A 17,259-nucleotide genomic window follows, 5' to 3' on the forward strand; every position below is an offset into this window, starting at 1 on the left:
CATTTCTATTGCTTTTTTAACATACTAAAATAAACCAATCCTTTCTACATTTGTGCAGAAATGTATATTAAGCATACATGTTGCATTCATTGATTATGTTTGCTTCCATAATTTAGTTTAGATGTATGTATAATATGTACATTTTATTGCTCAATGAACAAGAGTATCTCCTAATAATTACACTCATTCCTAACAGGACACATCAAAGAAGCCATAACCATTGATCTGATCTGAGCAGCATGTGGCTTTATAATCAGCATCTCTGCGTGGTATCATAATTTCAACATTAAAAATAACAACAAAACCTAACCTTGATATAACACATTTCTTTCATATCTGTTAAAAGAGCACAAGGAACAACTCCTTCACCTGAAATACTTACAGATTTGCTGACCATGTAAACAAATGTAATTACCCTGTAGGTAATCTGACCTCTTCGAGTCAGTTTAACTACAAGTCATCCGTGACATCTCAAGTTTCTCCTCAGATCTCAATCAGAAAATAATACTTTCAGCTACCTTCTATAAACAAGCACATATACCTGTATTAAGATATCATGCTATCTAGTGGTCTTAAATTCCTGGGGCATTCTTTTGTGGTGTTTTGGGTTTGGGTTTTTTGGTTTTGTTTTTTTATTTTTTTTTAAGGAAAAATATTTCTCTGCATATAACTTTTTATAACCTACTGAACTGGCCTCAAACTGAAAAAAAGTAGTTTTAGATTAGATGCAGGACAGAAATGCTTTACTATGAGGGTATGAAGCACTGGAACAAGTGGCCTGGAGAAGTTGTAGGTGCCTTATCACAGGAAATGTTTAAGGCCAGGCTGGATGGGGTGTTATGAGCAACAAGCTCCAATCAACAGAACTAATCTCAATTGCCTCATAAACAGGAAAGCAATGGTCTTGAAACAGTAACAAAGATGTTTGCACAAGGTTAGAGAAAGTACTACTGAGCTTCTAGTTAGACTTGACTAAGAAAGACCATTAGAATGTGTGTGCCACAAGGTATAAGAAGGTGAAATTTTAAATGCTTTTTGTGACGAGTCTCCAAAATACTCAGTACAGAAAATTAGTATTTTGGTTTTAATTTTCCAAATCACTGTGCTAATTACATATTTTAAGTTATTATTCCACTATAGTACTCTCCATCAGTATTATTGAACACTGTGATGCTACAACAAGACTGAGAAATATGGCACCATCTGTATTGCCAATGGGTTAACATTTCTGAATAGAACTATACTTTCCATATTGATCCTTTCTGCAACAAGGAAACAGAGTTTGTAGAAGAACGAGCACAGTCTGGTAATTACTCCCATTGAAGAAGAGATCCAAGAAGCATCATCTTAATAAAGATTAACTGAAAAAAAACGTTTTTATCTTCCCTTCAGGAAGGACTTTGGGTTTTGTTAAAAATTTGTTCCCAAAAAATTTTGCATTGCTAAAATTCGATGGAAGATCCAGTTTTTCATTTTGAGACATACAAATCAATAAAGTCATAGAAGTTTTTATTAAGTGTCCTTTTACTTTCATACCATTATTGCGGTATATAAATCAATTTTCTATCAAGCTTTTTTTTTTGAGAATAAACAGTAGAGTCTACTGCATCAGCCACACGTTCTGCAGTTCCACCTAAACAACACAAATGGCAACACTCCCCTTTAGTATAACAACCTAACCTAACAACAAACTCCTACATCTAACTTCCATTTGAAAAATGCATCTATAATGTCTCAATAAACAACAAAGCCAAGTAGCCTCTAATGCCTTTTTCTTCTATGGCAGATTTAACAATAATAAAAGCATGGACAAAAAGTTAGGATGTACTACAACACCAGGTATAGATAAAAGCAAAAAGCTGAAGCACCGATTCTTGCCAGGCTCAGAGAGCTATTCTCCACTAATTAAAAAAGTTACCAAGTACAAAATTATGACTATGAACACAATAAAAGGCAGTTTTTCTTACACTTTGAAAGATTAAACCAGTATGATACCAGCAGTATTGTAAAAAATCCAAAACTAAGGCATACAATTTACATGGAAATGCCTGCTTGAGTTTTAAATAAGCCACCTCTCTCACCTGACACTCTGGAGAGTTTGTGTGCCTGGAGAGCACCAAGACTGTGAGGTAGGGAGGGTACATCCAAATCCAAACACAGGTACTGCATCCACACAAGCTTCACAGATTTGATTTCCTACAGCAGTTTCTACCCCTCCTCACTTACAGAAGGTTCTGTCAGAGCAGCTCTTGCTCTTTCCCAAGACTCTATGCCACATCCCAAGACCCCCTGTTCCTCTGCCCTGGCCCTCAAAACCAGCATGCAGACCAAGCACACACAAGCCCTAATGCTGTTCCCCATTATGTGTTCCCATACATAACAGACCTTCTACCCCTGACCAGCTCCTGCTTTCACGCCCAGCAGCAGCAGTACTGCAGCTGCTCTGCACCCATGCAGTTAGCAGAATGTGAGCAGTGGCAGCACAGAGAATTCCTCCAAACTCAGAGGAATACAACATTAATTTGTATTCTGCAGTAAATTTAACCAAGCCAGACTAAAACAGTATTGTGAAGGAGTGACAGAAGGAAAAAGAGGATACAGCAGCATGTTTTAAATGCAGTTTTTGAAAAAAGCCATCCTACATTCATCATACAAGACATTAGGTTATCTTATGACTGCACTTAACTTAAAGCCCTTACTACAGTATATACAAACATTCTGGCAATGTCCTAACATCAATTTTTGTCCTGCATAAGAATAAATTCTCAGCTTCACTCAATTCAGACTTTTGATCACTTTAATCTACATGCAGCTAAAATACCACAAAATCCAATGCACCTAATTGCTTGATCCCCAAAACACAACAAGACAGGTCTTCCATCCAGTTACAGTTCATTCCAAGTTAAACTCTTTCCTCAAACTGAGTTAAATACAGTTAGGTCTAAAGCAACATACTACAAATAGAGAGTTAAGTCCCTTTTTCAGGGTCTTTGTGTAATATAAAATTGCATTCTATACAACTGCCTTCTAAGTAAAGCAGTGTGGAGGAGGAGAACAAGAGAAAATAAGCCCTCACCTAAGGGAGTCAAATATACCTATGAGAAAGCAGTTATTCTACCAGCACATGTGTACACACGTGAATTCCAGAAAGGTCTCCCCTATTTCTTTCAGAGCCTCTCTCATCAACAGAGAGCACAAATAATCTCTGCACAAAGCAAAAATGTTTAACCCTGATGCTTCCATGCAAACAAACTCTACAACACATGCACCTCCACACATCCTCCAGAATGTGACTCACAGCACATACACCAGCCAACTGTGCAGTAACTGAGTGCCTGACCCCTCTCAGACATCCCAAATGCACATGGACTTGAGCAATACTGTATAATTGCTCAGCAACTACTTATCACAAATATGCACTTACATAAAACTTCCCAAAGGTGTCACTTACTGTGCACACTTCATCTGTGTGTACACAATTGGAATTTCTGGTCATGCAGTAACCTCATCAGTAACAGGATGCTGTACAGCAGCACGCACCCATCCAGGCTGCAGGCTCTGCATCCAAAGGAATTTCTGCCTAGGTAAAATTTCCATGAAGAAATTGAAGTCTTGTCCAGGAAAACCCATGCATACTTGTCTCAAATCTTGTCCAAGAATTATCACATTACTGTGCTCACATACTCTTGAGCATTCAGGGCTCAAGATTTTTGAGGGTTAAGATGCTGAATAATCTCAGTATAATTAACTTAGAGTCCAATGTGGCAAGGAAACAAAGCAAACAGCAAAACAGAACACAGTAGACACAGAAAAACAACTACTTCTGACAACCTGAAAGCTTCCAATAAGATGATTTGTTTCTACTACAGAACTGTCAGTGAGTTTTACAGAACTCAGTGAGTTTCTGTACACGTAAATCAAGGTGCTCTTACTTTAAACCATTCCTTTCACTCCTCTCAGAAATAAACATACATACAAGGCAGGAACTACAGCAAGAAAATGCAGCTTCCTAACCTAAAGAGAGATTAGTAAGGATTGTTCTACAGCCAAATGTTTAACATAGTAATATATTAGAAGAAAATTCATCTAGCAAAAATAACTAGTCAGAGGACTGCTACAACCTCAAAATTAACTACGCTATTTTAAGAGCTGAAACTTTTAGAAATTCTTAATAGCCTGGGCACAAAACTCCAGTCATTGTGGAAGTCTGATTATTGTTTCCACACATGGTAGTGGGCTGAGGCTGCTGACACTCCTCGTTTCTTTGTGCTTTGACAACTGTGTTGAACAAACTGTTTCTGAGAACATGTTCTTTCTAACTTGTCCTCCTTGCAAGCAACTCAGGATCAAAGCTTCATCATGCTCACATATTACTGCAAATTAACAACAACCTTGTAAGTCAAATGTAATCCCATCACATTTTTTTATCCAAATCTCTCTCTAACAGTATGTCTATAGTTTGTCTCCAGGGGGCATGCAACCAAGTGTGAGGAGTGCTTATTGGCACAAGTACTTCACTAGTAATTTGCAATGGAAAAAAGATTTAGTTCAGCCCATCTCTGAACTAAGGAAACTTGCACATCCATGGCATTGGCATGTAAGGCCACACTGTATCTGCAGGCGACTATAGCAAAATTTATGCTTGATAGGCACTGAAAACTTCTAAATTATTTTTGAGCATTATATAGTAAAATTACATACTGTCACAAGCAAAAAAAAGAGGTTCTGTTGTTTACAGTTAGATGGATGGGTGGCACATCTGTGGGAAGCATCCACAGGAATAGGCAGAAAGCTGCATGAAAGCTGAGGAGACAACCAGAAAAACAGCTGGAAGCACAGCTCTAAAATACTGCAGAGTAATTGCTTTTTAGGCAAAGACTAGCTGGAATAAAGCCTTTCACTGTGAGCAAGGAAACTGCTTTCTATTCACTTTCTGCCATGCTCAGGAAAACAAAAATACAGTGCATTATAAACAAAACTAAATTATAGACTTACCAATGTCTCATCTTAAAAAGAAACAACTTTCGGGATTCTAGTCCTAAAGACTGTATAAATAATGAAAAAAGCTTTTTTTGTTATGCCAGCAGCAAATAAAGTCGTAATTACACAGCAGGAAAAAAGTTACTGAGTAAGATACTATTCCAAAATGTGAGAGTGAGCGAAAAAGAAAAAAGGGGGAAAAAAAAAAAATCACACCTGAAAATAAAAGTAAGTAATTTTTTGATGTTTTTCTAACACGGTACGTTTATAGCTCCTAGATATAGAAGTGGCTGCTTATTGTTAATAACAGTAAGAGACTAAAAATAAACAGATAAGGGAATCTGCTAAATACAAGCAACTATTTTATGTATTTTAAGGGATCAAATTATATTATAAGAAAGGGCAACTCACATATCTCATGCAAACATCAATATTATTTAGTAATTAAACACACTGTCATGTTGCTCTTGGCATAAGGAGAGATAAACCTGGCAAATGCCAAGAATAGCTAACATAATTTAAGTTAGAAGGGCCTTCTGGAGGTCATCTAGCCCAATCCCCTACTCAAAACTAATTTCACCACAATTGCTACTTCAAAGCTGGAGCATTCCTACCACTGTAGGTCTTCTCTAGTTAAGATTTATTTTGGAAGTGCCATATTGACTTTAAAAATCAGTATAACTCACTCTTTTTGTGCTAGCCCAAATCTCTATTGATACCAGTTATGGTAACATTTACTCGTCATTGCTGGTTTAACTACTCTTGAAACTGCCATTAGAAAAACTGTCCACTATCAAACCTTCCTCTCCTATTCAATTTCAGTCCCTTAGATCCTGTTATTCACTATGGTGACTAACAATAGATTATGTATTTTTTCTTTCTCTTTTTGACAAGAAATTATTGGCAAGAACTTCTAAAATATTTGAAAATTATCTTCCTGTCTCTCTCCTCACACCTCTCCTTTAAGGTAAGGAAAGTCAAGACACTGACCCTTCCCTTACAAGGTAGACTTTCTGGGTCTTTGATCACTTGTTGCTTCTTTGAACCCCATCTAAAGACTCTATTTTCTTTCCAGTGTGCCATCCCAAAGCAGGCATAGTACAAAGCAGAGCAAAAAAGACGACTTCCTGTGTCTTGCTGGAGCAGTAGACATCATACATACTTCCTTAAACCTCTTTTTTGCTCAACTTCTGTTGTTTACTGAGATAATGTGATGAATCACATGTAGCTTGACTGTCATTCCCACCTATAATGCCAATATCAAATTTTTTCCCAATTCTTCATGTACATATTTGATTTTCTTTTTCTTTACTGCATCCCATGTTTTGACTGGGGCACTTTCACCTACCTTCAACCCACTTCCCGACTCAGTCTCCATTTTACCTAATCAATTTTAAGCTTTAATCTCTTTGGCTATGTTTTTTACTCCTCCCATCTTGGTGCTGTTTGAAATCCAGTAAAAATTCTCTGCCTCTAATCATCTAGACTTACTAGGGAAAATATCAACTACCATCAAAAAAGGACAGATCATTGCAAAGCCCCTTTTACTCAATGTTACAGTAAGGTATGAGCAGCTGTGTCAGATGCAACTGCCTTTTCTGGCTTGGCTAAATTACACCCATGATAGTCTCAATAGTCTCTGGATGTGAGTAGCAACCAGCATTTTGGAGGAGCTGTTACCAAAAATTGGTAAAAATAAAACTCCTTTACACTAATGTAGCATTAAGAAGCAGACATTCTTTATTTGGCTGGATGCAAGAGGGGATATCTCATGGAAGACTCAGGCTGAAGAACAATAATGAGAAGCTACACTGAGCAGAAGCATGGGCTCTCTCCAACTCTTAACACTAGGCTGAAATCAAGAGCAATACCTCAAAATGTTGGCTAAGCCAGATCCCATTAAATACTCTGGTAGCAACCAAGTTTTATAATCCCATAAAGAGATGAGTTAACCTAGCTAGCAGGTTACAAAAAAATGCAATGAACAAGGCAGTGCTGCAAAACCCTTTTGGTAGCAATCCTTTTCACTGCAGTTCTCCAAAAATCACTGGTGTCAGAGGAGCTCTCCTGCAGCAGTCATAAGACAGACACAAAGATGCTGCAGACCTGAACAGCTATACAGCTCTTCTGTATTATTCACCAGGGACAGGGTGCTCACTACGTGCACAGGACTCGCAGTAACCAAACCAAACCCACGTTCCTGATTAGCTTTAATGAAATTCAACTATTTTTAGTATCAGTAAGCTATAGGCCAGTTTCTTGTTGAAAACAAGCTTAAAGTGTATTTTAGATAAAGAACAGAACAACATTCATGCGCTGGTATAAAAAAAGAAAAAGGAAACTCTTATTTCCTTTAATTTCAGCTCCTGGAAGATCTGTAACAGAATTTCCAAAGGAAACCAACATTTCCTTTCTATTTAACAGAAATGAAAGGTCCCACTCTTCTCCAAACTGGCATAAATTGCTATAAGCACTTTCTACTTTAGCATCCCAGCCCATCCCTTCCCTTCCCCTGCCTTCACTCCTCCCAGTTTGTAGTCCATTTAACTTTTTTGGTTGGTTGGTTGGTTGGTCTTAACTCATATCAGTGGGAAATGAGTGTCTAACCCTGAAAGTCAGAACATGCAGTCAGAAGGCTGTAGCAGCATTTACCTGCATAATAGCTTCTCTAAGGATCCATGTAGAAACTAAGGGGTTAATAGTTGCAAAATACATGTATCTCTCAGATTCCTCACCTATTCTTTATGAGAATATTGCATAACGACTGCCAAGGGAGAAGATAGATAGATAGATAGATAGATAGATAGATAGATAGATAGATAGATAGATAGATAGATAGATGGGACAGATTCTGTCCTCTTTGCCTTGTTTCCTATGTGGTTCTTCCTGTAGGGACTCTTCTTCCTGTGGGGATAAATATTCCTGCTTCTTACTCTAAAATTAGCCACCACTGGCTGAGGTTTTTTGTTTTAGCCTCAGTTAGGTTTTGTTATCTTTGCTAAGTTTAGATGTTTTTGAACATTTACGATTATTGTGGCTGAGACCCAGCATGGCAATTCTCATTTTGTGACAACAGACAGAGGAGAGAGAAGATGACATTTTTATTATAAAGCCCAGGCCATTTTCTGTCCAAACAAGAGAAAACTTCATCCTTGAAAGAAAACACGTTCAACCTTCATGACTTAAGCATGAGTGAATGTTTAGTGAACCAGGAAGCTAGATAAGTATCTCAAAAGTTTTGGAGGTCTTCACAAGGGAATTTGTATTGGTGTACCAAAATAAGCCATCCCCATGTAGTGAGGAAATCCTGCAGTTATGAAAACACCCTTGGATGAATTGAAAACTAGAAGTTCTTTTATTAATTCTTCATCATTAAAAAAGAATAGTGAAATATACTAATGGTTTCATGGTGCTGTGGAAACTACATAGTTTGGCCAGTTCTGAGGGGCTAAATTGCATCAGATTTTCACAATACACATTGCAACACCTGTTCTCAACACTTCAAGTAGCCAAACATCTCCTAGAAGTGATGCAAGACACTGCCAACAACTGTCTTTGACCAAGAATAAAAGTCACATACTTTAAATGAAAAAATACTTTCATTCCATCCTACCATGCCTGCAGTAATTCAGTAAAGTTATTCACCTTCCTTCCCAATTTTCACAGCCATTAGGATGTTTGTTGATCCAAGAAGGGGAGGTTCTTTAGCAGTATGGAACATAGGGGTCTCCCTGGAACATTATGTACTCAGGCCAATAGTCACATTAAAGAGCAAAGCATCAAGACTGCACTTTACATAGCATACAACTGCTTTGATGTATATTTTGTGACTAGTCTAACAGGTATGCAGTACTGTTCTGTACTGGTTAAATCTCCTTAAGAGAAGTGCCTTTAGGGTAAAAGACCTACTACATTTCTAGAGCTCACAAATGAGGTGGTGAAGATCAGTGACCCTGAGCATTTAAGCAGTACCAGAAAATATGATTCAGTCAGAAGAGATGGTATTAAGCATAAAGTTATTCCTTGCATAAGAGCTCAGTTGTAGGAGGAACTCAAGGACATCTTACACTGAATTGATGGTGAATGTGAAGTGACTGCAGATCCTTTAAAAGTGTTTCTTCTGCGCACCAGAGTAATCAGCATTTTTAATATTCCATTTCCAACATGTACCTCATTCATGCTAACCATAGCACATTTGAAACCCTAGAAAGTGGTCTTTACTGATTTGCAAGAATCCCCCAGGAGAGCTCCTTCCCATGTACATTCAGGGCTTGTACTGCTTCCTTACAACATCAGTGCTTCTACCCATTGCATGAAGTCCAGAAAACAACAAAGATCTTGGACTAATTTTGAAGATTCTATCCAATAATCAAAGATATGTCAGTCATTCTTCCTCAAACACAGTTATTTTAAAAGGAAAATCATATAATTGTCCCTTTCATGTAAATAGCAATATGTGCCTTGTGAAATGTTATTCACATAACCAAACCTCTGGGTCAGATACAGCCATGCTTTTTCCAGCAATGGCACTTTAAACAGAATATTTCCTTCAGCTCCTGACAACTTCTCAGCATATCCTAAAGTCTGTAAAGCACTGTTCTGCTGAGACAAACTTCTGTGCTTTAAAGTAGTACCTAAAGAGTCTGTATCACTTAGAAGTGTCTAAATCCTATCCTGCATAGACTAAGACTACATAAATTTACTAGGAGAAGGTATAATCTACAAAAATATCATATCATCCCAATCTAATTGGTATTCTACAAAAGATGCTGCATTTTAGGTGACAATTATACAAGATTTTAGTTTCTAAATTAAAATTAATCACTTGAAAACTGATTAGGGTAGTTAAAAATAAACCATTATGCTTCTGCTTCAGAAAGCAGAATTTGTTTTAGTTATCATTGAGCAATTTGAGGGCAGTTGCTTTTTCTTTAAGAAAGTGCAAAATAGCATTTTCTTTCTATCTAGAGATTTAATCTGCTTTCCAAAGTTTGGCAAATACCTACAGGAATCTAAATGTAATTAAAAACAAAACATCATGATCAAAGAATGTCACGCCCCACAGCCTTTCAGTGAATGGGAACAGGAAGCTATGTTTTCTTCTAACTTAGCCACTCAAAATTTTGTAATGAAAACATTATCAATAAATTAAAATATCATCCTATAAGTTATAAAATTACATTGAACTGGAAGAAAAAAACTTTAGCAAATATTTATCATCATTTTCTGAAACCTTTCCACTGTGCATTGATTGAAAATGTGGTACTGAATTAACTCAAGTCTGTTTTGATTTTGAATAACCTGTGAAAAAATTAAAAAACAATGTTCCATGTATAAACTTCTCTTGAACAATATTATTTAGACTTTAGTTTCATAATTGTGATTTATGATTAACTAACACATTACTAATGTCCTGTTACACTGATTTTTATTTCACAAATTATCATCTTAATGCTCAACAACAAGATCTTGAAGAAGATAAATGCAGAACTTTTATACCAGCATTAAGGGAGTATTGATTTTAAGCATTCAGATGGAAAGCAAAAGTATAAAAAAAAAAAAAGCCAGAGCAGGCTAACTAACAAAAGCTTAAATTGTTGCAAAGTGCCATATATTGTATACTCCCCAAATAGCAGGGTTTTGTTAATTTAGCAGAGACTTTTCTTTGTGTCCTGCTTTGACAAAAGAGAACAAGACTTTTAAGTCATACCAGGTAAGAAAGAAAAAAAAATTTAAAGAATTTAGTAGATACATATCTTTGCTGAAGTGAAAGCAAAATTCTTATAAGGTTCTTAAGCAGGAAATTAGTAAAAATGTAACTACTGAATTTTTTATTAGTCAAAAATGAAGGAAGTACTACTTCCAGTGCTATTCAGACACCCTTTTCTTATCTTAGGCACATCTACACTTTTGTTGGCTAATTTAAAAAAATCTATATATTACCATAACCTTGAGAACCTGACATTTTTCCTGCTGCTTGCATTCAGGAGTGTAGCCTACCAACCAACTGCTACAGCAGAGATCACACCACAGAGCATCTGCTTCTTCCACAAATGCCCAATGGGAAAACAATTCAGCATGCCACAGAACTCATCTGCTTCTATTGTACTTAAATAAGAGTAACAAGTTGGCCATGCTACAACAGACAGTATTGCTGGAAAACCTCAGCTTCCTCTAATTGGACCTGAGGCATAACTGAAAATATTTTCTACAGAACAATCAGAACAAACAACCACTGAAGACAAAATTAGTTCTAAAATTGCTTGATCTTTGAAGGACATAGTCTATTATTTTTCAAGAGATCAGATGTTTATAAAATAAAAAAAAAATCCTTTCTTCTTCTAGAAAACATTGCTGAACAAGTTTATTTGCTTTACTGAAAGACAAAAGCAAATCATCTTACTTTCATAAACAATCCTAACCCTCAGAAAAACTGAATTTTCCAGGGTTCACAGGGAGTGCAGTAAGATCAAAGATATATGAACAGGTAAAAGTCTACTACACAAAACAGTTACTTAAGTATATTATAAAATCGCTCATGTTATTTTAATAGATGTACTTCCTCTTACCTAGTTGATTTGATAATTTTATTTCACTTCTTACATGGCACTTTAACAAAAAGTATTTTAAATTTTTTTGAAAGACAGCATGAAAAGTCTTTCAACAGTGTTGATTGGCAGTTTGCCATTACCATCAGTAAATCACCAGGGAAGACAGAAAGCAGCACCAAAAATAACATTCTCTAGTTGGGTCCATTGGCCATATGTTACACATGAAAAAAAAAAGTAATAAACTACCAACAAAAACAAACATATGTTTCTCCAACAACCATAAACCAGGAAAGAAAAAAAGAATAAAACTGAACCACAAATCCTCAGCCTTGACCAACCCATTCCTCCAAGAGCTACATTTGTTTTTGTTCAGGTATCTTTTTTTTTTCTCCTTTTTAAATGAGACCGCTCAAAGTTAATTTTCCTGAACTTATTAGCAAGTATTTATTTCTCACCAAGACAATACCTTCTGGAGCAGAACTAGTCAACAAGCAATTTACAGATTGCTAACATACAGCAGCAGCATACAGAAATGCAGCCAGTGAGGGTGGTCAGGTTTTGGAGCTTTTTCCTTACCTTTCCCATTTTGCCATGCAGTATACCAGGACAAACTGAGGAAAGTAGTGATGAAAACTAACACGGTGGCCACAGTTCCATTTCGGAGCCTCATCTCATTTCAGCATCACACTTGCTTATGTTCTGTTAGTGATGAGGACCTATCTGTTGGGCTTGCTGCAATGAAATCAGCTGAAGTACTCCAGCAGCAGCTGGACAATAGTGACACAAAATGTAGCTCTCATGTATCAGATGTATCATAAATCAATCCATTCCAAACTGTTGTACGCTTTCTTATAGTTCTCATCAATCCAACTTCTCTTTATTCTTCTACTCCTGTTTAAAGGAAACAAAATTTTAACAGATTATGCCAAAAATACTTAGAGGAGTCTCCCAAAAACTGAAATACACCCCATCTTCATTGCTGTGTCTTACATGCACCTCCCTCTCACTGCCTCAGTATTGGCTCAAAGAATAGAACTAGTTAGATTAATGTGTGCCTTTTCTAAGACTGTTTGCATCTGGGGGAGCTGTATTTCACAGGAATTTGGCCACTGAAGGACAAACACACACATCACCAACATTACAATTTTATTCTCAACACAAGGCAAGGTCATATGTCAACTGGCCGGTGTCAAACTGATACAAAAGCTGCTTTTGGGATGCAGTAACTCAAGGCCCCACTCCTAAGACCTCACTTCAACAAAATCCCTCTGAAATCAGTGAGGCCTCATGCAACTGCAGGAGCAGAACCACCTCCAGCAAGTTGAGAGACCAGAGCTTTGAACACTGTGTACAAACCTGTGTCGCTCATCTTTGCTCGGTGCAAGAGGATTTGATGCATCCACAACCATTTTTTCCTATCTCAGCTGTAACTGAAGCACAGACTACAGTCCCACATGCAGAGACTTCTCAATACATACCAACTGGCATAAACCCAGAAGCCCCCAAAAAGCCATGGTATGACTGTATCACTCCAATAGCTCTGCCACATAGACAAAGATAAAACCTAAGTTACCTACAGTTCAGTTTTATCCCTCAGGAAGGTTCCATATTCTGGTATTAGAAAATCATCAACTGGCCAAACAGCCAGCATCTAATTGCACTGTCCTAAGCAAGACAGAGAGAGTATAGGGAAATAAATAAACCAACTTTAAAAAAGAAGGGAGAAGTTTTCAAAGTATGAAATCATCTTTACAGTAGTCAAACATTAGCAGTCAACATTCTTTCAAGGCACTGCCAAGTTTTTCCCCCACTATAAACTATATCTGATACAAGTATGTTACTCAGCAATAAATAACTTGCTCTGCATTTTCTTTGGAAGCAGTCTCTGTCACCTTCTAGCCTTGCTGCATTCAGTACAATGGGGGAAAACACCACTTTATTATTACGGTACCAAGTCAAATTTTACCTATTCTTCCCAAGCTTATATCACAGCACTTATTACCTTTACCAAAGGGCCCACAAAACAAGGCATAACCAAAAAGCATGGTTAACAAAAGAATGTAATCTGACAATAAAGTTGCAGAACTACAAGCTCTTGTGTCCCAATCTCAGTCACAACATCCAGGTTACAGAAAGTGTTTACCTTTGGACCACAGCTACCTCACCTATAATGCCAGTAATGTGCTCTATTTGAGGAACTTCACGCACAGATAGGTTTGTGGCTTTAAACATTAACTCAGAATGCCAACAGTGTCTATGAGGAAGGAAACAAATGCAAGTAAATGGGAAGCAGACACAGTGGATGGTAAAATTCACTGAGAAAAAAAAAAATGAACTGGAATAGAAAGAACTGCAAAACACCTTATGGTATGAGAAACCCAAGCTCAACACAACGAGAGAAAAAGACAACTGAGACATCTATAGAAAGCTAACACAGAGAGCACAGAATGCCAGGAAATATCATCAGTACCAGTACTCTGAATGGGAGATGGACATAGTAAAAGCCAGAAGTATCAGCAATAATAATAATGTGAGACTATAAAAGTCGAGATGAACTTTAATAGCAAGGACAGGCAAAGATCCAAAGTCTCAAAGTTTTATAAGGACTGCCTATGTGAATTCAGGAAGTTCATGCGATTCCCAAACTACCAGAATAAGCAACTAGGATACTGAGATGAACAGTTTGACTCAGCTGAAGTGTCTCTGAAGCAAAGATGCTTAAACTGTTATCCAGTTTCCCCAGTTATTTTAGCATCAGTCAGAGCTCTCACCTGGAGCAGCTCAGGTGTGCAAAAAGGACCAGGCTGCAAGCTAGAGGGATTATCCCAGTTAGGGCAAGTGGCAGCTGGTCCAACGTGCAAACAAGAGAAGGCAACAAGGCGAGTAGAAATATTATCCGATAATGCAAGGAAAGTGAACCGCCTGCCTTTCCAGAAAATGCGGGCATAATTTTTACATCTGCTGCAACAAAACCAAGATGTTGCGATCAGGGCCTCTCACTGCGCTATCTGAATCCTCAAAAAAAGTAAAAGCAATAGTAGCAACCTGATTCAACCAGCAGTCAGTATGCACAACATTGTGTCAAATCAATAATTATCTCATGAGTTTGAGTTGGTTGGTTCTGCTTTCATGCTTCTCTTCGGGTATTGTAACCACTCCTCTTAGCACAGGCAGCAGCAGCTCAGCTACAGCTCAGCAGTACTTAGGTGACTATTTAAGCATTTCACTATATCAAACTGCATACATCAAGGCCATGCAAAAACCAGACAGATTTCAGTTTTTAAAAATGCATATAGCTAAACCAGAAGAAACTCATGTGTAGTTGCACATAAATTATTTAAGTCCCAGGTGGCCACTTTAGGTTTGTTCAATAATTTACAGCACAATCTGAACAAATTTAACTGAGGGGTAATCAGTTTGAGATGACAATATGATAGGGTATAACTAGACAGATGAAGCCCACAAAATTTGCCAGAGCCAATATGACCTGAACCTTTCCCATTGCAAGACTGAAGGGGATGACCTGGTTGAATGCTAAAGGCCATAGGTGCTGAAGGTGCCGGCACCTCTCGAATGCTGAGCAGAACCTTACTGAATCACGTCTTAAATAAACCAAGAACTTTCTGCTTGTATCTAGACACTCCCGAAATACATACAAAGCATATTCCCAACCGCAAACCATAAAAACTGGTACACTCCAGTGCGCCTGCAAAAGCGCTTCATATAGCTGCTGAAGGGTTGGATGGTGCGGGATCACAGCGTGAAGCGTGCCAGACTTCCGAGAGGATGAGCCAGACCCCATCCTGCCGGGAGGGTGCGAAATCACCTACCGCGGTGGCACTGCTGCACTGGAAAGGTTGCTCTTGAAGGCACGGAAGAGCGGCCCGTGAGGAAACGACAGCTGAAAGGCGAAGGCGGCGGGGACCTGCCAAACAGGGGCTTTTCCGCTGTGTTTCCACTGACACGCTCCCCCACAGACCGCGGCGCGCAGCCGGCCGCCGCCACCCGGGCATCCCGCGGCCCGAAAACCCGGGGAAGAGGGATCGGCTGCCCCCGTGGAAGCCGTCCCCAGTTAGTCAGGACGTTCCTCGGTGTCCCTCCGACCCGGTCGCAGCTATCTCGCCGGGGAAGAGAAAAATCGGGGGGGTGACGGGCACCGGGAGCCGCCAGCTCTGCCGGGCGGCAGAGGGCGAGAGCTGACGGGGACGGAGGGAGGGAGAGAGGCGGGGAGAGAGAGCGCCGGTCCGGGGAGCTGCGCGGAGCCCGGGGCATCGCGGCGAGGCTGCGGGGGAAGGAACAGACACAGGAAACTGCAAACTCTGCCGAACGCCCCTGCGATCCCAACGCTCGGCGAGGAGGAGGGAGGGTGGGAAGCTGAGTATCCCCCAGGCACCCTAGTAAGCGAGGGAGAGGGCGCAGCGCCGCTCTGCCCCGGAGCCCTGCGGGCAGCCCCGAGCAGCGTGCGAAGGGAGAGGGCGGCAGCAAGTCCTGCGGAGGAGCGGCCGGCGCTCCCCGCACAGCCACGCAGGTGCACGGGAGCGCAGGGGAGAGCGGGCAGGCAGATGGCGGAGCAGGACGGCCCCCAGCCTCCCTCCGGCGACACCGCAGAGACCCGCGGGGAGGGGAAGCGCCTCCACCGTACTGCCGCTCCAGAGGGTGAGGAGAGCCGCCCGTCCCCGGACCCCCCGGAGGCGAGCCGGCGGTCCGCAAGGGCGCGGGGCGCGCAGGGGCAGCGGGACGCGCTGACCGCCGCTGCCGTGCTCACCTGTGCGCGGCGCTCCGGCACGGCGGACCCGCGGGGCGCGGGGGCTGTGCGGACTCCGCCGGGGCTCTCACTCCCCTTCCCCGCCCGCCCCCCGCGTCAGCGGCGCGCCCAACCCCAGCGACCGCCCCCCGCCCCGAGCGCCATGGAGCGCGCGGAGCCCCGCCCCGCCCACCCGCCGGCACAGCGGCAGCCAATGGGCGCTGCCGCGGATGGCGCTACTCATTGGCTGGGCCGCCTGTCACTCTCTTCTGCCGTGGCTATAAATGGCGCTGTCTCGCAAAGCCTCCCTCAGCGGCTGCGGCGGGAGCGACGAGCGGGGGCGGTTTGTTGAAGTGCTGCTTTTGGTAGCGTGTACCCTTTATTGGAGCCGTTTTTTGAGGGTTAGTGGCTTCGGGAAAGCCCCAGGAAAGGCTTAGCTGCGCCAGCGCTTGCGTGCTCGTTGCCCCCTGGTGCGGTGCACTCTGAACTTGGGTCAGGGCTGAGCTCCTGGCCTGCTACGTGGGTGTTTCTCTGTCTGCCTGTCGGTACCACACAAGCCGCATGTATCAGTGCCCCGTATGACCTGCTGGCTCACCACTTTACAAGAAGTCAGTCATGAATTTCACCCTTGAGTTCATACCCTGCTGATAAACACCTCCCGGAGCTTGGCTTGAGAGCTGTTGAAATTAAAGAGCAGCTTGTTGCTTCACGCCAGTAAAAGGAGCCCTCTGTGCTCTGTCCCGCTCTGGGCAGTGTGCTGGTGCAGTGGCGTGTGGGCCGCCCACCGTGGTTACACAGGTACAGCCGTGAGGGCATAAAAATGAACTCGCTTCCCTCCAGAGGTTCCTGCACTGTGCTATCACTGAGAGAAAGTCAGTGGCAGCTTTGCTGTATGGGTTCACTTTTTAGGGTCATAATGCTGCTGTTCTGTAAGTAATCCCCTACCTTCAGTGGTTTGTTTCATGTGTTCCAGAAATTCCATGC

The 17,259-nt window shown here is 40.8% G+C and overlaps 1 protein-coding gene across 2 annotated transcripts in view; it reads right to left on the minus strand.

Annotated features, from left to right (window-relative positions):
* The window catches only part of MGAT4A (alpha-1,3-mannosyl-glycoprotein 4-beta-N-acetylglucosaminyltransferase A), a 72,534-nt gene extending 56,156 nt beyond the window's left edge, over positions 1–16,378 (minus strand). Inside the window, exons 1-2 of one of the 2 annotated variants that reach the window (XM_014892739.2) lie at positions 16,297–16,378; positions 12,108–12,422 (exon numbers count right to left, since the gene is read on the minus strand). In XM_014892739.2, the coding sequence (XP_014748225.1) occupies positions 12,108–12,201 (94 nt within the window). In that variant the 5' untranslated portion in view covers positions 12,202–12,422; positions 16,297–16,378. Of the gene's footprint in view, positions 1–12,107; positions 12,423–15,361; positions 15,672–16,296 lie in introns of those variants that run through there. The other variant, XM_014892756.2, reaches the window with a different exon arrangement.
* Positions 16,379–17,259: the final 881 nt, after the last annotated feature.

This window comes from Sturnus vulgaris, chromosome 2 (assembly GCF_052056855.1).
Source record: "Sturnus vulgaris isolate bStuVul1 chromosome 2, bStuVul1.hap1, whole genome shotgun sequence".
NCBI classification, from domain to species: Eukaryota; Metazoa; Chordata; class Aves; order Passeriformes; family Sturnidae; genus Sturnus; species Sturnus vulgaris.